The sequence below is a fragment of the Rhynchophorus ferrugineus genome, unplaced genomic scaffold, assembly GCF_030347505.1.
Source record: "Rhynchophorus ferrugineus isolate W39M unplaced genomic scaffold, kcgeb_rfMv2 rfM8, whole genome shotgun sequence".
Classification (NCBI taxonomy): domain Eukaryota; kingdom Metazoa; phylum Arthropoda; class Insecta; order Coleoptera; family Curculionidae; genus Rhynchophorus; species Rhynchophorus ferrugineus.
The window spans coordinates 1,919,960-1,943,538 of record NW_027472587.1 but is presented as its reverse complement, the minus strand read 5'-3'; the positions used below and the strand labels follow the sequence as shown (position 1 = coordinate 1,943,538).

General features: G+C 32.5%; 1 protein-coding gene across 2 annotated transcripts in view; it reads right to left on the bottom strand.

Moving 5' to 3' along the window:
• Window positions 1-23,579, bottom strand: part of Gad1 (glutamate decarboxylase) — an 85,923-nt gene that overhangs the window by 15,321 nt on the left and 47,023 nt on the right. For both annotated transcript variants that reach the window (XM_076412557.1, XM_076412558.1), the window contains 3 exons: window positions 5,623-5,826; window positions 5,370-5,488; window positions 5,180-5,315 (listed from right to left, as the gene is read on the bottom strand). In XM_076412557.1, the coding sequence (XP_076268672.1) occupies window positions 5,180-5,315; window positions 5,370-5,488; window positions 5,623-5,826 (459 nt within the window). The remainder of the gene's footprint in view (window positions 1-5,179; window positions 5,316-5,369; window positions 5,489-5,622; window positions 5,827-23,579) is intronic.

Below are 23,579 nucleotides of genomic sequence, written 5' to 3'. Positions count from 1 at the left end.
CGTACCTTCGCTAAAAGGAATATGTAAAAAGAAGAGGAAATAATTAGAGTTCAAATACAGGAAAATTTATTAATTTGGAACAGAATAACAATTATCAGTACATAATAAATTGCTATTACAGAAGTAAATATTGAAACTTACATGGATAGACGGAGTTCAATTATAGAGTTGTTTCGCGAAGAGTAATATAAGTACAATACAAGTTTTCCAGAACAAAGTTCTGAGAACTACTGCAAGTGCATCCAGATACTACAGGACTAATTACTTACACTGAGACTTTCAGATACCGACTTTTACTCAGGAAATCAAGACAATCGCAAAGAGGCACGAGGAGAGACTCCTTTCTCATGTCAGTATCGAAGCAATATAACTCTTGGATAATTCCGAAACAGGACACAGTCTCAAAAGAATCAAACCGTTCGCTCTTGAGTAGTGTGGTGCAGTGAGGTGCATTTAGCATATAAACAACAGTGTAAATACATAAAAATTATTACAGCCGATGGATTCTCCTAGATATATACTCAGATTTAAGTTATTGTTAAGATAAATAAATAGTCGGCAAAATTAGTAAAAATATAATAAATAAATAATAATAATGTAATAAATAAAATAAGTTTTCGAAAAAAAAACGAATGGGATGTTGTACGTTTATTAAATGGTTGTTTTTGTTTGCTGGAATAGGAAAAATTGATTAGTTTTTTAGATAGGGAAAATATTATTGAAGTAAATTAATAGTTTGATAAGTGTTATGGAGATTCCGAATAATATAGAAATTAACTGTTATCTGTAATGTAACTGTTGCGAATTTAAACTAGGTAGTACAAATACGGATAATGTTGAACGGTCTTGTCGCGTAACGTTAGCAGTTATGCTGGAAAGCACAAAAAACATACAAAATCGTTTTGCAACATCTTGAAGTAAAATTGGATGAGATAGTGGAAACCTCAAATATATTAAAATGCAACGTCTCTATAATTTGTAGACCAATCCAAAAACAATCGCCTGCCAGCAATGTATAGCTATAGTCTATTCAAAGTTTTTTTTATATATGCGTCATGGAAATTTGTGACATTTGTCAATAAGTCGCAATCATAGAAAAAATAGAAATTTCACGGTATAGGCGACCTTGGGGAAATGTTTTGTTTAGTTCAATCAACTGTAGCGCTGCGATCGCAAATTGTGATTGGCAGTTTAAATTCCAGGTGCCGCCACTAACATGAAATGTGATTGGTCGATCAAATTGTGTGAAATCAGCATTTTCTATGGGCGTCCATTTTTATGTTTGTTGTTTGTAGGTTATGGTTTTGGTTTAGATCACGAAATTTTCGTTTTACGTTGTGCATATTTTCTGTTTTACATTAATTATTATGGAGTAATAATAAAAAAATTGATGACAATGCGTCAGTGTAGTAAAGATGTAGTGTACCGGGGTAAAAATCTACTATGGAAATTAGACATCGTTTCCCAAAGAATGATCTCGCTCCTTTCCAAAAATGGGTTGATCAAGTAAATAATAGTAAGTTACCTGGATAAACCACAATGCAAATATATCAACGTCATGGTGTTTGTTATGGACATTTTAGTGAAAAATTTAGAATTATCCTTCCTTCACGAACAGATATTAGGGTAAATGCATATCCATCATTGGTTTTATCAGGTACATATAATATCTACTACATGTCTGTTTATATATTGTTTGTTTACAGAAAATCAAAACCTTATCAAGATGTTAGTAGTAATAAAATTCAATTAATCTACCAAGTTGTTCGTATGCATGTATTATGTATTTGTCAGTGTGATGTCTCTACATAAAGAAGTCTTACAAGAAGGTAATAATTAATATAACTGGATAATTAGTAGTAATTAATACTACTTTTAATTGTAAGATATCCCTAAAATATTTGCAATACTTTAACTTTTTAGAACAATCAGTGTTCAATCATTTTATAGTAGAGGAATTATATATTTAAATTTGATTGCCTTGTTAAGAAAATATATGTTATGGTGCCATCAATTAAAAATTTAATCGCTACTTTTAGGGAATTTATTACCTTAAAGAAATCTATTTTGTCTAAATTTACAAATAACTACATTTATTTAACAAATCTTAACCAAGATTGCTTAAAGAATTTTGTTGGATCTATTAAAGGTCATGGAGGTAGAAACAGCATCCTTCCCCTAGTATGTTCGAGAAATTTTTAAAAGGGCTCATCACTTCAATTTTTTCACATCATTCGCCCGGAGAAAATTGTGAAGAAGATGAACATGTTAGATAACTTATATTCTTTTTTAACGGGAGATCTAGTACCACTTGAGGTTGTTAAATCACCAGTTGAGTCTATATTTTCAGTTACAGAGAATTTTGCTCTGAGGAAAATAAGAGTCTAATATTGTATTTTAGTCTTATTTCAGGCTATTTAACAAAACTTCTGAAAAAGAGACAACATGCAATATTTGTTTATATTCTATATTAAGTAGTTTCACAGATTAAATACTCTAAAATCTAAATATCTTTAAAAAACACATACATTTTTAGTGTTTCAACTGTCCAATCCATAATGATTTCCAATACCAAATTTTAAGTTATTATGAGGTGTGATTGTATTTTTGGTTTAATGAAGTTAATGCAATATCAACAGGGAAGGATTTAAAGTTTACCTTCAATATATCAAGATAAGTTAGAACTCTAATAGATCCCATAAAATTGATGGCACTAAACATATATGGGAAGGCGTTATGGAAGAATTATAGATATTTTAATATTGCCTAGAATAGAGTTCATAATTGTTTTTTTTTTACTTTTTGTTTATATATATATATATTTATATTATTTACACTTATGTATATTTGTATAGGATTTTATTTTAATAAATTAATTTTAAAAATTAAATTTGATTTTCATTTAAATACTATTGGCCAATAAATGTGACGTCACAAAATAATCAGGGGAAATGGCAGACCAATCAAAGCAAAGTATTTTCCTTACAGGTTTCTACATAACTATTTTAAACTAACCAATCAAATTCGCGTTGTCAGCGCCGCCAATGATTGGACTAAGCGAAACTTTGCCCCACTACTTACCATTGCAGTTGCACACCCCTGATATAGGCTAAATTATTCAAAATATTAGTTACAATTACTACAGGTTATAAGCCGGTAAACGTTGTTTTAGCCCGTTGATTATTTTGATAAATTTTAAATCGTTCCCCAACATATCATATCACTTTGTTTGAAAATGCCGAACACAATTCATGGTCACAAATTGATTGCGAGTTTAATAGTTTATTTCGAAAAGGAACGAGATAATGAAGGCCGCCTTTTGCCCGTAAATTCCATTAGAGAGGTAATTATTGATAATATTAAATATTATAAGTTGCTGCCATTTTATTGAAAATTTCTCTTTTAGCGTGTTGCTGCTGCTCCGAATATTAGTGTAGGTACTGTCAATAACATCGCTTACAAAATGAAGAACAATACGTTAGATTCAACCAAGAAAACTTGACCATCTTGATATTGACTCTGTTCGAGATCAAATATACTAAATGTACAAAAACAGTGAATACACAAACTATTTTATCGATATAAACATAAGTTAATAAAATTATTTTAGAGCAAATTGTTAGTTTGAAAAGTATACATAAAAGAGTTAGGGAGGAAAAGTGACATGCAGCTTTACATGGCGTAGGATTTAAATGGTGTGAAGATCACCCTCGAAGAGGTCTAATGGAACTTGACATTGCCTTAAAAAGAATTCAATTCAAAGGCAGACAATAAGACCAAGGAAGATAAATAATTTCAATTTGGGTATCTTGATGAAACTTGGATATTTCAAAATGGTTTATTAGTGCACTTTTGGCAAGACAGTAACAAAAAAAGGTTAAAAACAACAATATTTGATGGAAAAAGGTAAAAGCTACAATAGCATTCGATTAGGTTTTGTTGATCATAATATTTATTGCAGATATATTGTTATTCATGTAGGAAATAAGAATGATTTTATTCTTGGTACAGAATTAATGTTTTCCTCCAAATCCAAAGGCAACTACCATGGACAAATGAACCATAACATGTTTTTGTTATGGTTTGAAAGTTAATTATTAAAAAACCTGGAGGCGCCATCAGTTACTATGTTGAATTCGATAAGACGAAGAAGTTATTAACAGTTTAGTGATTGCCTTGACAGTGACTAGGAAAGCGAAAGTGACTAAATGAAACTTTTGGGATATATGATAATGCTGAAAATTCCTGAGACAGAGTGATGAGAGTAGAAAAAACTAAAGGTATGCATATAATTAATACAATATAACTGTAGAAAGTGGAATTGTAGGGCGTGAAAGATTTGTGTGCACAGATATGAATGTAATTGTTCAAAATTAAACATAAGCATTAGGATAGAACAAACGAGGAGAGAATGAATACTAACTGTTTTGTAGATATGGTAACAGATGATAGCAGAAGAAATAAAATATACAGTGATACCAAGATAACTTGGCAAGTAAACACACCATAGAAGGAAACAAGAACAAGGCACAAGGACACAAAGTATATGAACTCGAATGAAAGTAAAATACATTACGTTGATATATAATTGTTAATTAGGTGGATTAGGCCTCCAGGCGGTTACTTAAAAATATGTGCTTAGAACTCTACCTCATGGGTGGTGAGGAAAAGAGTTTAATGTAAATATAATAAAACAACTGTAACCTACAAAATATGATACCTTTGTTCTTAAATGTAGCTTTAAGTCCTTCACTAATATATGTATTAGACGTACTATAATATTAAAATAAATTATATTTGAAAACAGTTTTTTTGTTTAATTATTTTATTTAGATTAGGATTTTGTTGTATGTCGAAGCCAAACTAAACTAAAACTCAGAGTTGATACGGCATCATTGCAAAGTTTTGACGTCACAAATTTCGATGACGTATATATAAAAAAAACTTTGAATAGACTATATATAGATGTTGAACAAGTGATTGAAGCTATATAAGCGAATTACGAGGCCTCAAGGCAAACAGATGTCCTACAACCGTATGTGAGAATAAATAAGACGGGAATATACTAATACATATCTAATGGAAAAACTGGATATGACAAAAAATAGACCGACATAATTAAATCAGAAACGTTTACTTTAAAAAATGCACATCTCAGGCTATTAAGTAAGTCACATACCTTTATTTTTTCGCTCAATGACTAATCGTTCTAATTCCCGTGGGATCATACGTCCGCATTCATCCGAAGGAACCATCACGCAATTGTCAGTTCCCAATCCGCATACCGATGCGCACGATTTCACACTGTAATGACTCTGAAATGAGAAATAATGTGGTTATAAGGACATAAAAAGGTCTAGGGAGCTCACCTGATCGGAGGTAAACATTACAAGTTGTCCTTGTATAGTGGCTATGCCCTTCTCTTTATAATTTGGGAACATTTTATGCCTGGCAGCTAGGAAAGCGTACAAGTTGGATATAGATCCACCTAAAATGAATATATTTCAGTTTTCTATGCCAAATCTAGTTCATATTATTTCGTAACCGCTTTGTTCGCCTAATTTAGCCGAGTCAGATTCATTTCCTTCAAGGGGATGCAATACTGTGATAATTGTGACATACCTGGTGCTAAAATGGAGTCCCCATTCCTCCAACTATTGCCGATAATCTCTCTCATATGGGTCATGACAACGTTTTCCATTAAAATAAACACTGGCGCTATCTCATACGTAAACATGTTGGTGTTGGCGGTAGCAGTTAGCCATTCTCCAGCCATCGAAATCAAATCCAAGCCACAGGACAATTGATTAAAGAATCTTGGGTGACCTGAAAATTAAAAAAGTTATTGCTAGCAATTTTTAATCAATTTCAATTATCTTGTTGAAAACGCCGAAATCAAAAATTGAAAGAAAAGATTCGCATCATTTCACATCATCAAACATTTAACAATTGACTAGGTGAATAGGATAACGGACATTAAATGTCTCTTAAATGTTAAAAGGAACGAATCTGGCCAGCTATACGCTTAGATTTAGTAGCTCTTGCCTTCGACAAGGCTTGACTGCAGGACAAATTACAAAATACTACCTCGTATGTAAAAGTCGTGTATTTGAAATAGAGAATACAAAATATAGTATTTTAACTATTTCTATTTAACATACAATATATAAATTATAAAATACAGTCAGTTGGTATAAATAGAGCAGAACTAATCTAGCCTATTGATCAGTAAAAGAAGAATTTCTATTCATGAACACCTTTTTTCTAAATGTGCTATCACACAAACAGCATCTTGTTGGCGAATGAATAAAACCTACTAAAGGAAACAATCTTTCTATAGAGCCTGATGAGTATAAACTTATGTTATATTGTATGAACACAGTTAACTCAATTTTTGATGTCTGTGGTTGCTGTGACTGTCCCAGTTCGAAAAAGCAATGAAATCATTATCTTTTTTTACTGATACTGCTACTCCTGTTACTCCCAGGCATTATCTCATGTTTTTGTAATTTACCTCTAAGGCATTAATTGTAGGATTTTGAATTCCTTGCCGTTCATCTGTTGTCATGCTTTCTGGTACCCAAGTCATTTGGAATTAGTATGGTAGCGCGAGTCATTCATTTCAAGTAACAGTTTAAAATATTTTCCTAAATTTTCTTTCTAAACTCTCTTTTAAATGTGATGCAATAACAGTAAAATGCCTGAAATTGTAATAATGCAATTTGTCTAATTTGGTTCTTACAGATATTAAAGTAGGTACAAGTTGCCATCACAATTGTCGTCGCGAATCTAATCTAAAGCTGTAGTAATTGGTCTCTATACTTGAATAATTTCCAACAAGTATTCTGGTTTTATGACCGAGAAAGTGTTAGTCGTACCCAACTTATCAAATAAGTCACTTAATTTTGATATATTTCTGATAAACCGCACTATAGAATGGTAAACAAAGTTCCTTCTTTTAGGACAGGTATATATCAACTGATGTATAAAATAGTCTTTTATAACTTCAGCTGATTTGGGCTTCCCGGACAGTCCATAATATAGTATATTTAGCAATTGCTGAATAGCAAATCGTGCTTTCACGAGAATCGTTATTGAAATGATTCATGTTTGTAGTGGCCAAAGGACATGTTAACGTAACTAGACAAATGTAACTCCTAAGTTTCATCTTCTGTTATATTTACTGGTATGAATACCTTTTCATAAAAAACGGTAGAGGCAGATAATGATACCAATAATCGTTACCGACTGCAACGTATACATTTGAGCCGTGCACTGCGCGAAAAATGGCCGGAATACGAGCAAAGACACAACGATGTTATTCTTCATCATAACAACGTGCGAACACATGCTTACAAAACCGGTGGAAACATACATGGAAACTAAAATGGGAAGTACTACTCCACCTGCCGCATTCTTCAGACCTTGCTCCTTCTGATTACTACTTATTCCGACGTATTAGTCGTGACCTGTCTGTGCAGCGCTTCGCTTCTGATGAAGGTACAAGAGAATGGACCGATTCATGGATAGCCTCAAAAGATACATCGTTCTTTCGCGATTGAATCCGTGCATTGCCTGAAATTTGAGAAAAAGTAGCGGCTATTGGTGGACAATACTTTGAATTATATAAATTGTGCCAATTTTTCACAATAAAAAATCTTTTAAAACCAATTTATAGACCTAATATATTTTATAATATATTAATATATTATAGATATATACGAAAAATACAAAACACCTAAAAATCTTTTACCGAATTCTATCATTATCGATTTAAAGTGAATGAGTACGTAGTTAATAAACCCTAGTTTCCATCGGAAATATAACACATGGGCTGAAAAGTCCCGGGTCTAACGCATAGATGGCGCTAGTTTTATCGCATTCGCCGCTTTTTTTAGTTAGTATTAACCTTCAAAAGAAAGCTTTTAATTAAAAAAGTTATTGTGCTAAAAGTGACATTATTTTTGTTATCTTCAAAGCAAAGGATTCCGAGAGGCGGATTCTGGAGAATTCCGCTCCATCAGATACAATAATAAAACGTTAGTTTGCTGACTTCAAACGTGCTCGAAGAGACACCGATGATGCAGAACGTAGTGGAAGTCCAAATGAGGTGACAACACCAGAAAACATAAAAAAATCCACAAAATCCTTTTGAATGACCGAAAAGTGAAGTTTGCATGAGCTACTTAACATCGTAAAGATATCAAAAGAACGATTTGGTTTTATATTGCATGAGCATTTGACTATGAGAAATCTCTGTTAAAAGGGAGTGCCGCGTTTGCTCACTGTTGACCAAAAACAAATATTTACAAGATATTCAAACGTAATAGACCGGATTTTTTGCATCTATATGTGACAATGGTTGAAACTGAGTGGACAAAAACTGGTGAACCTCGTTCAAAGCACCCGAAAGCACAACAATCGGCTGAAAAGTTTATGGTATCGGTATTTAGGGCATAATATTCATCTTGAGAAGGGAAATACCATCAACAGTGAATATTATCTAGCGTTACTGGAGCATTTCAAGGTCGAAATTGCAAAGAAACGATCTCATATGGCAAAGAAAAAAATTGGTTTCATCAAGACAACGCACCGTGTCACAAGTCAATCAAAACAATGGAAAGACTAAAATAATTGAACTTCGGATTATACCACATTTACCGTATGCGCCAGATTTAGTTACAAGCGACTACAGGCTGTTCGTAGATCTCAAAAAATGTTCACCGGTAAGGAATTTCGCTTGAATGAAGAGGTTATCGTTGACACTGAGGCCTATTTTGAGACAAAAGATAAATCGTTCTACAAAAGTGGTCTTGAAATGCTAGAGAGGCGTTGGTTTTCTTCGTCACACTCGGGACTTTTCAGCCCATGTGTTAGCGATAGCCACAGCATCATACCACATCTTTTTCACTGCTTCCCGTTCCTGTATCTAAAATCCGGCGCCTGACTCCCGAGCCCCCCTTCCCCACGCCATCTCCCCATTCAATATCCGCCGTTTTTTCGCCTCTCCGCCCGTCTTCAATAATCTACAGGAAAAAAGCGCATTCTCGAACTTTATCGTTTGGAGGGGAAGATTTTAATACCGCGTGGGACCGACGTCTGCCTTCTGCGTCCCCATCCGGTGCGAGGGCGCGCTAGTGTCTTTAATTACGCCACTCGTGGATCGCAGCCGGCGCTGCAACGCGGGAAACGGCCTTGGCATTTGTTTGGTTCAGACGGTGATGAGCTCTCGTTCGGAGAATAATGTCGCTATAAAAATATTGATATTGGTAAATATTTATTTAGATAATGGGAACAACATTTAGTTATCGCTACTTCACAACAGATAGAGGTATCTGTAATAAATTTGTAGGAATGTTAGTTGCTTGCGCGTATTGACTATGTTTGTTTGTTCGAATACTCACTAATATTTCGTGGAAATAATTTGCACGGGAATAGAAAACACTGATTGATGTAGAACTTCTTTATTTCGTTGTTAAAGAATAGATGTGGTCGACCGGAGAACGGACATTACATTAAGTTAGATCAAGATTATGCGGAAATAGTATAGAAAAGGAATGATATAGCAAAGAGCAAAAAGAAAGCCACAAAAAGATTTGATTAGTTTTCAAACTATCACAACAATAAATGGACCCATATTGGCATCATACTAGCACCCTAATTATAATATGCATTGGTTGCTAGAAAACATCACAACGGATAAGAGACAAATAATTTAAAATATTGTAATTCATGCCTTAGAGGCTAATTACAAAAAACATGAAATAATTCCTGAAGCAAAAGATTTTGTGAACATGGACAATAATCAACCATAGGAATGTTAGTTGCTTGCGCGTATTGACTATGTTTGTTTGTTCGAATACTCACTAATATTTCGTGGAAATAATTTGCACGGGAATAGAAAACACTGATTGATGTAGAACTTCTTTATTTCGTTGTTAAAGAATAAATGTGGTCGACCGGAGAACGGACATTACATTAAGTTAGATCAAGATTATGCGGAAATAGTATAGAAAAGGAATGATATAGCAAAGAGCAAAAAGAAAGCCACAAAAAGATTTGATTAGTTTTCAAACTATCACAACAATAAATGGACCCATATTGGCATCATACTAGCACCCTAATTATAATATGCATTGGTTGCTAGAAAACATCACAACGGATAAGAGACAAATAATTTAAAATATTGTAATTCATGCCTTAGAGGCTAATTACAAAAAACATGAAATAATTCCTGAAGCAAAAGATTTTGTGAACATGGACAATAATCAACCATAGGAATGTTAGTTGCTTGCGCGTATTGACTATGTTTGTTTGTTCGAATACTCACTAATATTTCGTGGAAATAATTTGCACGGGAATAGAAAACACTGATTGATGTAGAACTTCTTTATTTCGTTGTTAAAGAATAAATGTGGTCGACCGGAGAACGGACATTACATTAAGTTAGATCAAGATTATGCGGAAATAGTATAGAAAAGGAATGATATAGCAAAGAGCAAAAAGAAAGCCACAAAAAGATTTGATTAGTTTTCAAACTATCACAACAATAAATGGACCCATATTGGCATCATACTAGCACCCTAATTATAATATGCATTGGTTGCTAGAAAACATCACAACGGATAAGAGACAAATAATTTAAAATATTGTAATTCATCCCTTAGAGGCTAATTACAAAAAACATGAAATAATTCCTGAAGCAAAAGATTTTGTGAACATGGACAATAATCAACCATAGATATCAAATATGGAATTAGAGTTAGCTTCCTAAAGGATAATAAAATTTGTAGGAATGTTAGTTGCTTGCGCGTATTGACTATGTTTGTTTGTTCGAATACTCACTAATATTTTGTAGAAATAATTTGCACGGGAATAGATAACACTGATTGATGTAGGACTTCTTTATTTCGTTGTTAAAGAATAGATGTGGTCGACCGGAGGACGGACATTACATTAAGTTAGATCAAGATTATGCGGAAATAGTACAGAAAAAGAATGAAATAGCAAAGAGCAAAGAGAAAGCCTCAAAAAGATTTGATAAGTTTTTAAACTATCACAACAATAAATGCACCCATATTGCCATGATACTAGCACCCTAATTATAACATGCATTGGTTGCCAGAAAACATCACAACGGATAAGAGATAAATAATTTAAAATATTGTAATTCATGCCTTAGAGGCTAATTACAAAAACCATGAAATAATTCCTGAAACAAAAGATTTTGTGAACATGGACAATAATCAACCATAGATATCAAATATGGAATTAGAGTTAGCTTCCTAAAGGACAATAACAAAGATATTACCACACTTAAACGCTTCCAAATATATAGAAAAATACACTTATTTAATATAAGCTAAGATTATATTCATCAGTACCTGTTTTACATTACCTATTTACATGACCTAACACCTGTATTTTGTAATTTGAATTTTGTATTATAAATAAAAATAGTTAAAATATTATGTTTTGTATTTTATAATTCGTACGTTGATTACAAGAAAAAAATAGTTTACAAAAAAATTAAGTACGTACTTTCATCCCTAATAACCGGGAAGAAAGTTAATCATTTACTTTCTGTGAGGAGTACACCCGTGGCCTCTATAACGGTGGGAGGAAATAATTTCTTATGAGTATTTATACTGGTAACTAGGGACTATTTATTCTGTCGCTACAACAAGATGTTTATGCTGTCATTAACGTTGCTACCTCTAACCTTAAAAATAATTATCAATGTTTTGAATGTTGTTAATAATGTGCTTTCGACCGGCTATGAGAAAAAAATCGTATACGCCATATGGGCCAAAAGCTGAAAAGAGCAGGGCCGAAAGTTGAATTTTCGGCCCTTGTGGTGTAATATACTATATTGTCATAATTTTAAATATTTCGGACAAGAAAATATATTAAGGAAATAAAATTATAATACAAATGAATAGACTAGATGACTGAGTAGAGATTTTTTATAACATTATTTTTAAAAAATTTCGTATTTATTTTAGCCAGAATAAAAGTTATTTCTGCAAAAAATGGCTTTGGAAGAAAAATTGGACGTTTGAAATTGTGAATTTTTAAATGGGAGTTAGAGTGTATTTTCGTTCCAACGCAGAAAAATGTATTTAAACCTTGACAAGGCGGAAACCAGCCAATGCAATTTGAACATCATTCTAATGGAAGGATTTAATATTTTAAGTACCTTTAATTATATCTTAAGTGTAATAAACGTAATATAGAAGTAAATAACACTCTTGATAATATTTGAGGTTAGGCCTCATTTGTTTTGTTTATTATGTATATGAGTCCCTAATAATATTGTTCTATTTTCAGCTACTAAATAATATAGAAAATTATATTTAATATAATTTAACTGGTTTAATATTAAAAGTGTGATGAATTTAGTATATTTTTCTACAAGACTTGAATGTCAACTTGACAGAAGGAAGTAGGATTTTAACTCAACACACAGTGAACAGAAATTTGAAACATTTCGAACAATACGTACAGATAAAGAATTAATCCAAATATTGGCACTCAATGATTGTCACAAAATAAACTAGCATAGATCTAGTTTAAGATGTAAGGCTATTATTAAAATGAACTTTGGTAAAATATTACAAAGTAATTTGATACAATACTGGATATATTTATAGAGATCGATTTGTTTTACATATCTACTAAAAGTTTAAGAAAACCAAACATCTGTCATCAAATCTATATAATTTAAATATTTTTTTGTGTTGTATTTAGTATCAAATATGTAAAATGAATATTTTGGTAGGCCTGTCAAATACATTTGCATCTGTGTGTGTGCATTTTCACAGTTCCCAACTGGCGGTTCTGCTATTATTGGGCACCCTTTAGAGCTATTACCTACACTTTTTATTTTCTTGCCAAGTGTTATACTGATAGTATTTTTACTTCTTCAATATCTTATTACATTTCATGCTTAGTGTGTCTGGAATACTCATTCAAATAGGTAAAAGTACTAGTTTGTTTAAAATTTTTATTTCAGTTACGATCATACGGTACAGTTAGTTAAGTTATTTGTCTTAATAAATCCCAGTTGAAGTTTTTCAAGTTTTATCTTCTCTTTCCGTTGGTTGCACAAAATATAAGATAAATAATAAATAAAATTGACGCCCGCTAAAAAGTTTAAACGTTTTGAATGCGGATATGATGGTTAGAAAACTTATTATCTTCAATATACTTATTATTTTCAATATTCACATGAGCTTCTCACAATGACGCTTCATTTCAAGCATATGTTATGTTGACTACAAGGACATACTTATAAGTATAGCGGGATCAATATCGTTTTCTATGCGAGAGTTAACTATTTAAAAAAAAATTGGAAAATTGTTCATAGCAAAATATCCATGGTTGATGTTTTTTTTTCGAAAAGGTATGGTTCAATGACACCATCGCTCCAAGATTCACATAAAACCTCAACTGTCTTCAACATATTGCTATTCGGTATATATAAAGATGACTTTTAGACGAAAATTGGAATCTTCTTCTAATTATTACTAAGCCTAGTTAGCAAATAAACAACATCGTCTATAGTTATTAATTTTGAACTTATGGCTCAGCTGGATCTTGTATTAGTTTAGAGCGAAGTACGAAGGCATAATTCGCTAGCTTTCCTGCACAGCGAATAACTCAACAGTATCTTATACCTCATCAGGATTTGACGTTTTACTAACGTACTGGTGTTGGCTCATTGTTGACCAAACCGATGATCTCAAATTTGGATTCCAAGCAAGAATAGAAAAAGGTGTTCTATTTGCAAATTGACTGATTTTCAAAGAGGAGAATCTTCAAATATGAACAAAAATATATTATTAATTATATTTTGTAAGGCAGTGTAGCTCCTATATATAGCCGATCTACCGACCACAAAAATCTCTACTGTGCGACAGCCATCTTAGCATCTCATGAAAATTCAATAAGAGCATCAATAAAACTCCAGATATTCCCTAATAAAATACAACTGTGGCTGAAGACAAAGCTTATTAAAGCAAATGAAACAAAATTTACCCATGTAACATTCACTATACGTTGAAGGACATACCCACCAGTGAATATCAATAACAGTGAGCTTCCCCAAGCTGAGGATGCTAAATATTTTGGTATGAATCTGGACTGACGCCTAATTTCGAAGAACCACATACTTGCTAAACGAAAACAACTTGGACTTAAAATATATAAAATGTATTGGCTTATCGGGCACAAATCCAAATTATCATTAGATTTTTTTTATTATTTAATTAACATATTGTTACTAGTCGTTTCCGTCTAACCTACAATTTGTCTTTATTATAACTTAAATCTAGGTATTTAACTGGGAGGACCCATCGGCTCTATCTCAGTCTCTGGTGAAATAATGTTTATACACGTCACTGTTGATTTCTTGACTGACTGTGGGTATCTGATGTAGGTCATCAGTCCCATAGTATTTGGGTGCACCCACAATACCTCTCAGGACTTTGTTCTGAAAAATTTGTATCTGATTTATGTTACTCTTTCAAGAACATCCCCATAATTGAACTCCGTATGTCCATATAGGTTTCAGTATTTGCTTATATAATAGCAATTTATTATGTACTGACAATTGTGATTTTCTTCCAATTAGCCAGTACATTTTCCTATATTTCAATTCCAGTTCTTTTCTTTTCTTCTTTATATGTTCCTTCCAGCGAAGTTTTGCATCGAGATTCATTCCAAGATATTTAGCGTTGTTGCTATATGGAATGATAGTGTTATTTAATGTTATTGGTGCTTGTACGGTCTGTTTATAGGTGAACTGCACATGTACAGATTTACTTTCATTAATTCTTATTTTCCAATGTGTCAAATTATTTATATTGTCCTTTGCCTGTTGTAATTTTCGTGAGGCTTCTTCTGTTGTCTCCGACAGCTATAATCGCAGTATCATTAGCAAATGTAGCCAACGTAATATTTTCCATTTGTGGTATATCACAAATGTAAAGTAGATAAAACATTGGTCCCAGTACACTTCCTTGTAGTACACAGCTTCTTTTATTCTAGAGTAAGCTTCTTCTTGTTTGACTCTAAACATTCTGGTTGTAATGTATGATTTTAACAGTTCGGTGTGTTATTTTGGTAGCATTTTCTGTAGTTTATGAACAAGGCCTTTATGCCAAACCTTATCGAAGGCTTGTGCAACATCTAAAAATATAGCTGAGCATACTTTTTTACTTTCGTAGGCTTTTTCAATAACATCTGTTATTCTGTGGACCTGGTCAATTGTTGAGTGCTTGTTAATAAACCCAAACTGTTGTGTTGGTATTAGGTTTTTTCTCTCTATGATCAATTTTATTCTTTTCAACAGGAGTTTTTCAAAAACCTTAGATATTACTGGCAGCCGTGATATAGGTCTATAGGCTCTTATTTCGTTTTGTGACTTCCCAGGTTTTGGGATTATTATAATTTCCGCCATCTTTCAAATGTCTGGGACATGTTTTAATCTAAATGCTGTATTGATCAAGTTGGTGAATTTTGTAATTCCCTTTCTTGGTAGTTTTTGCAGTAATTCTCCTGTTATTAAATCGTAGCCTGGTGATTTCCTGCGGTTAATGTCAGTTTTAACTTTAACTTTGGCTAACTTTTTCACGAATTAATATTTTAGCAAGTCTAATACATCCATCATGCAATGGTTTCAAAACAAAATGTTGCGTGCCATTGTCGATGCTCCGTACTGTCTCTAATGAAGTGGTACAATGCGATATGTCTCTAGAACCCATTACGAGTATAATTCAAAATTTTTGTGTTAAGTGCTTTAAAAGAGTGTTGGGGTGCTCGCTAATCAGCTAAATATGGACGAATGGCACTCATGACAAGATAATAATAAAAATAGTGATAACACAGCAAAAGTTCATGGAAAAATGTAAACGTTAGAGTAACAAATGATTAGGTTTTATTAGTCATAACGTTTATTAATAATTTATTGCAGATATGTTGTTCTTAATGCTGGAAATTGAAATAGTTAATAACACCTTTGATTTGGATGAACTAGATCAAACACATTGAAGCAGAAATTAAGAAATGTTGGGATTCTGAACAAACATTAGATAGATTGGAAATTAACAGCTTATTCATTCACGTGATTCTTTCTGAAGACAGGGTGATGAGAGTGGAAACAACTAGGTGAGTATATAATTAATATATGATAACTTTAGGAAATCTTATTTATTGTAGTGTGTAAAAGACTTATATGCATAGATACGGGTGTAATCTTCAGAATATACATGATGGTTTTGTTAAAATGTGTTAGGAGAGAAATAATACTGTTTTGCAGATATGGCAAATGAATTAGTGAATAGTGACAGAATATAGTGACAATCTAGTTTTATCAAGAAACATGTATACAAGTAGTAATGGAACAAACCAAGGAGAAATAGAGTGATATCAAAATGTCTTTACAAGGAGACACTGTACCGAAGGAAACAAGAATTAAAGGTTAAAGGCATGTATACTCTTTAATGAAAGTAAAATACATTACTTGGATACATAGTTGTTAATCAGGTGGCCTCCAGGGGATACGTTACATAAAAAACGCGCCCACTCCAACTCATAGGTGGTGTGGAAAATAGTGCAACATAAATATAATAAAACACAATCCTAACCTACAAACTATTGTAACTGTATAATTAATTGTAGTTATAAGTCCTTCGATAACACATGCATGTACAACAACAGATGTACTATAATGTTAAAATAAATTATTTACAGCATTTTTGTTCATCTATTCTATTTAGATTAGCATTTAATTATTTTATAGTTAAAATTAACTAAAACTCAGAGTTGATGCGGCAACATTGCGACGTTTTAACATCATCAGATGACGCGAGTTCACTGTTTTAATGAGCGGACTTTGTTATGTATTACTTGTTATATTTTCTTAATTTAACCACTTTCATTAGCAAAGTTCAAAGGACCGAGCTTCTTGTAAAACACAACGGCATATTAATGATTATTTTTCTCGAAAACTTATCGAGATCTCAATCCAACGTCTGCCGTCATCCATCAACGGGTGCACAAAGCCCCGGCAAATACTGAGAAATATATAAAAGTGCGTCGGGAGGTAACAAAACGATACCATTTCACGGGTCCGTTGTCAAGTAAAAAGCCGAGATCGTACACGTCAAAAGCATCTGTTTGAGCGGCACTGACTCGCCAGAGCGAATGGTCGGAGGGAACATTCCCTGCCGCCCTCGAGCGCAATCCGGAGGACTTAGGCGGATTACAACGCCATCCAACTTCGGGCTATTAGTCCGCTACCCCCGGTCGCGATTATTCCCCAGAAAAACGACGAGAAATGACGTTTATAGTCTGAGGATATACGCATTGAAGACCTATTACTGATATGTCTGGTTTTTCTTTGTTTTAAGGTGTATTATTTCGTTAAGGGTGTACCTGTACTTATCGAGCAGGTGCAATGAGTAAACATATTAGATTATTCAATAAGCTAGGTGAGTATTTTTGAAAAACCACTTTATGAAACTTTTACGTATTTAATTTACCCGAAATAAAAGTTGCTTCTAAGAAAAACACTCTTATCTGCGCGTGAGGTTATTGTCTTGGTTGCATTGGACAGTGTGCATTGGACAGTGTGCATTGGACATATCTTATTTATACTTTATTTTAATAATTTTGTATTATAATTAAATATTATTTTATATAACGATGGTGTCACGGTCCCTAATGTAATTATACGTCAATAAATCCAAACAAGTTGTGTATTTTCATTCCTAGGCAGAAAAATATTAAGACGAGAACCAGCCAGTATAGTTTGAACATCGGGAATTTATTCACAAAAATATTATAATTCTAATGTAAGTATTTACTATGTTAAATAACTTTAATTATGTCTAAAGTGTAATTAACGCAATATCGATATAAATAACACTGGTAACATTTGAGGCTAGGCCTCATTTGTTTTGTTTATTGTGTATATGAGTCGCTAATATATTTTTTTTCACTTACCAAATAATATACAAAATTATATTCAATATAATGTAACTGGTTTAGTCGTACAGGTGTACATGAAGGCAGTATATCTTTTTGCAAGATTCGAATGCTAATTAGACAGAAGAAATTGGGCACTTAACTAACTGAACTTATTAAAAATTTACTGCTCACTCAAAATACAAAGAAAAACATTAATGATCATGATGAAACATAAATGAAATTCAGGCCATCAACAAGTGTCAATCAAATTCCATCATGGTTAGATTACGAAAACAAAATATTTGGTTTCTTGTAAATGAAATAGTTCAATGGACTTATAATTCGGTTGAACAATGTGATGTTATCAAGTTTTTACAGCCTGATATCTGTGTTATGGCATATAGAAATTTCAAACATTTCGAACGGTACTACAATGGTACAAACAATGTATGAACCAAATGATGTCAATGAATTCTAGTAAAATAAAATAAACTAAGCAGATACTTAGTAGAAAAATTCATAGGAAAAAACTTGATATGTTGAAGCAGCAGATTTTTCTGCTATTTTTTTCTGTATTGTACATGATATATGTGTATTTTTTCTTGGATATGTTTCACTATTAGAAGTCGCGGAATATGATGCCTCCTGTATATTTTTTGTAAGGTTTATTGCTGCTATTTCTATATCCATTTCGGTTTGTAACGGTAAGTTTAGAGAGATGTTTAGGTCTAAGTTTTCTCTAAATGAGGGCGAGTTAGTTCTATTATTGCACAGAGAAGGGGGTTTATCTTTGATGGTAATTTTTGAAGAAATTGTTACTATTATTGGTGAATGATCAGAAGACAGGTCGAAACATGAATCTGCATGACACTTTTTTGTATCAATATTTTTTGTAATACAGAAATCTATAATATCTGGTTTTTTATTTCTGTCTGAAGGCAGATATGTTGGTTCACCAGTAGAGATATGTTGTAAGTTATTTGTCTTTATTGCTTTTAGCAGTTCTCTATCTTTTGAAGTTATTATTCCTGAACCCCATATTAAATGTTCTGCATTGTAGTCTCCTCCGGCTATAAATCTATTACCTAACGTACTGAAGAATTCTTGATATTGTTCTGTCTTGTTGTTATGTTTGGGTGGGCAGTAAATCGCAGATATTGTAGATGGTCCATGGATTTCCTCCATGGTTATACTGGTCGCTTGCAGGTAGTCTTTGCGGAATCATTCCTTTTCGAAATGCTTTATGATCTCGAATTATTATAGCTGTACCTCCATGTGCCTTATTATCAGGGTGATTTGTATGTTAATAATATTTACGACATCGTGGCCTTTTTCAGCCAGTGCTACCTTGATGGTGTTAAAGTCCGTCCCGTGATATAATCCTTTTAACACGAATTTCAATGTTCTCTCGGATTTTGGCCTGAATGTATGGTATTGGGTGTTTCTTTCATCTAATTCTTTTACTAGAACCTTAAAGTGCTCTGCTTCGAACAATTGGATTTTTATTGTATCATAGCTCACTGTTTTAATTGTATAGATCGTAGTAATGGTTTTCAATAGGTCATGGATGTGTTTTATTACTCCTACCTTATAGACTATTATTGGTGGTGGTTTGGGAATAACTTTTTCAGGGCTTGGTTGTATATTCTCTTCAATTTCTTCCGACAGGTTGCTAAAGCTGTTTTTTGTCTCTATTGGTTTCGGTAACCAGTAGTCACTGATTCTTGTTTGTTTCCTCGCGATTTCTTCTTCTGGGCTTCTCAATCGTTTTTTGTTAATTACTGTAGTCCATTCTGTTTGTGGGGTTTTCGTTATTGCTGATTGTTTTAATCTTATATCATAGTGTGCAGATGATTTGGTTGAATCGCTATGGTTTGCTATTTTTAGGTTGTTAATATTTTATTTTATTTACTTCCAAAGACGAAAAAAATAAATAAATAAATACATTGTTTATTTCACGCACTTCATTTTTCACTCAATTATTATTTTTTGCGCTAGATTTTGATCAAAAATACTATAAATGAATTTCAAAAAGACTGTTGTAAAATAAGAGAAAATAATTTTAAAACACCAGTAAAAATGAAATGCAGTCTTTTTGTCTGCTCACGTAAACACGTATTCACTACACTTTAGGTCCACCGAGAGACGGATAGCCGCATCTGTTATGCGTTTTTAACACTCAATTAAATAACCGTAATAAAATACTAGTTTTTTTAAAGAAAGGTATCTTTCTAGAGCTTGTAGCGTATTGAAAATACGTCTTCACCCTAGGAAGATTGGAACCGAACTGTTTTATTTAAATAAATATAATAAACTGGTATTTCAACCAAATATACCTAAATTAATATATCCGAGCCATTACAATCCATGTAAATTCTGCAAAGAAACTCTAAATCTATGATATTCAATTTAGAAATGCTCGTGTGTCGTGTCCAAATCATCCACTATAGGACTTTAAACCGCATACGCGATTACTACAATTAGGAATAATTATTTTATATTAAATACCATAGTTGAAAGTTCATCGGGTATATAACGGATTTCGAACTAGAGCTTAGAATATTTAAAATTTAACTTTCATTTGATTTTTCTTTTGATATCAGCGTTTCCGGAACTGTAGTTTTGAAGTTTAACAATTTTCCCTAAAGTCCTCAAACCAAAATACCAAAAACAACTCATTCATAGTCACACTCACCCACACACACTTGCAGCATGAATTCACGATATTTAACACACAGAACACTGATAGCATTTCCACATTCAGTGCAAGATTTTCATGATATTTTATTAGTTTAGTTCTTATTTAAAAGGAATACATATCAAAACAAGATGGCTTTCGACGTCTCTTGCTTTGTTAAATGAACAAGACCTCTTGATTCTAAATATTCTGCTTCGGTGTCGATGTGGATGGGATTAACTTTCAACCTTCAGCAACGTTTCAGCCATTTTTCGTACTTTTGGATCATTTTCATAACATAAAAAGGTTTGGGACCTGTTGATTCATCAACTGCAGAGCTGTCCAAAGGTCCTTTGAGAGTGTGAGCTGGGATTTCATCCAACAAGTCTTGTCACTTATTTTCTTTGGAGTTTCTTTGTCGCTGATATCAAAATCACATTTTTTAAACCGATGATACCAAAATTAACAATGATATTAATAGAAAACTGTTATTTTATCTAGAGAAATGTCAAAAATATCCAATTTAAGAGTTAGGTTAGGTTGTTTAACATTTTCACCACGAGATACCGGCGCTTGAATCACTTGAAAACTTAATAATTAAAGCATCGTATGTTTAAATCTCCAGCAGTTTCTACCCTGAGTAAAATTAAATTGTTTCAGAGACACAACACAAAGACAAACAAAGACAAACGTAAAGATAAATCATTTCCATTACCGTGGTCAATTAGAAAACTCTTTCTGTGAAGTCTTCAATAAGAAAGTAATGTTAAAATGCAACTCATTATTTAAAATCAACAGACATTGTATTGAATTCGATTAAATGATAACTCTACTAATTTCAATCACTGTAAAATGTATGGATTAGAGACATAGGATGAGGAATTTACAGGAAGGCTTTCTTAAAATAATTCTCAGAATTCAACAATCGAGGAACGCATATTAAATAACTCACAAGAATGAATTGAAAACGCGATATTGAATAATGTAGACATTAAATAATGCGTTAACAAATATTAAAAACTTAATAAACTCTGGAGATATTGATCTCACCTCTCTCATTTATAGCCCAAGAGAAGTTGGAAGGACAATAAACCGTTATTTGTTATATTTTATATTTGCTTAATAATAACAGAGCGAAAACTTATCGAAAATAATTAGGTTTAACATAATTTAAATTTTTTATTAAAAGCACGTGGTACACGTATTACAACTAGTTATTAACTAAAACTATCTAGTAATTTTCATTTTATGTTGTTACTAAAATTCAGATCTAAGGTTTCAGACCTAAACTTATTTAGCGTCTGATGGATGTACCCCCACGTAGTATATAAGACGGTATAGTTTTCGCACATAATACAGCTATATTAGTTATTAATATTATTATATTAATTATTATATTTATAGAGAGAAAAAACCTAATACCAACACACCATTTTAGGTTTATTAACAAGTATTCAACAATTGACCAGGTCCACAGAATAACAGATGTTATTGAAAAAGACTACGAAAGTAATAAAGTATGCTCAGCTATATTCTTAGATGTAACACAAGCCTTCGATAATGTTTGGCATGAAGGCCTTGTTCATAAATTACAGAAAATGTTACTAAAACAATACACCGAACTATTAATATAGTACATTACAGCCAGAATGTTTATAGAGTTACACAAGAAGAAACTTACTCTACAATAAAAGAAGCTAAAGTAGGTGTGCCATAAGGAAGTGTACTTGCACCACTCTATTCTATACTTGTGATTTACCACAAATTGAGAATATGCTGCATTTGCTGATGATACTGCGATTATAGCTGTCGGAGCCAATAGTGAAAAAGTCACCCAAAATTACAACAGGCAAGTGACAATATATATAATTGGACACAAGCTTAGAAAATAAAAATTAATTAATTAATCTGTGCAGTTCACGTACAATCAGTCCGTACAACCAATAACATTTTATAATATTATCATTCCATATTATCATAGCAACAACGTTAAATATCTCGGAATGAATTTTGATGCAAAACTTCTCTGGAAGGAAAATATAAAGAAGAAAAGGATAGAACTTTCGTTGAAATATATTAAAATGTATAGGCTAACTGAAAGAAAATCATAATTATCAGTTCATAATAAATTGCATATAAGCAAATACTGAAACCTATATGGACATACGGAGTTTAATTATGAGGATGTTCTGCAAAGAGACGAGAGTAACATAAACAAAATACAAATTTTTCAGAAGAAAGTCCTGAGAAATATTGTGGGCGCACTCAAATGCTACATGACTGACTACTTACATCGAGACTTTCAGATATCCACAGTCAGTCAAGAAATCAAGAGAATTTCAAGGGGACATAGGGAAAGACTCCATTCTCATGAGAATATTGAAGCATTGCAAATTTTGGATACCACCAGAGCAGGACATTAACTCAAAAGAATCAAATCATCTGATCTTGTGTAATGTTGTGTAGTGAGGTGTATGTAATAAAAAATACAGCAACGACATGTATAAACATTATTTCATCAGAGACTGATACAGGGCCTATGGGTCCTCCTAGTTACATACCTAGATTTACGTTATCATAACGAGAAATTGTAGGTTAGTCGGAAACAACTAGTAACAATATAATTAAATAATAATAACAAAATTATTATATTATTAGACTTGTAAGATTTGAATGCCAACTAGACAGAAGAAAATGGTCCTCTAACTGAACTCATTCAATATTCACTGTTGTTCACTACTAGCCATATGTTCTAAAAATACAAAATAACATATTAATTAAGTTTAAGCCTTCAACAAGTTAATTGACACTTGGTTAGATCACGAAAGTAGTAGTTCGATGGACTATACTTCACTAGGTTAGGGGTAAGTTACACATATTTGATTGAACAGTATGATTTTAATAATTGATAATTCCCAAGTGACGATTG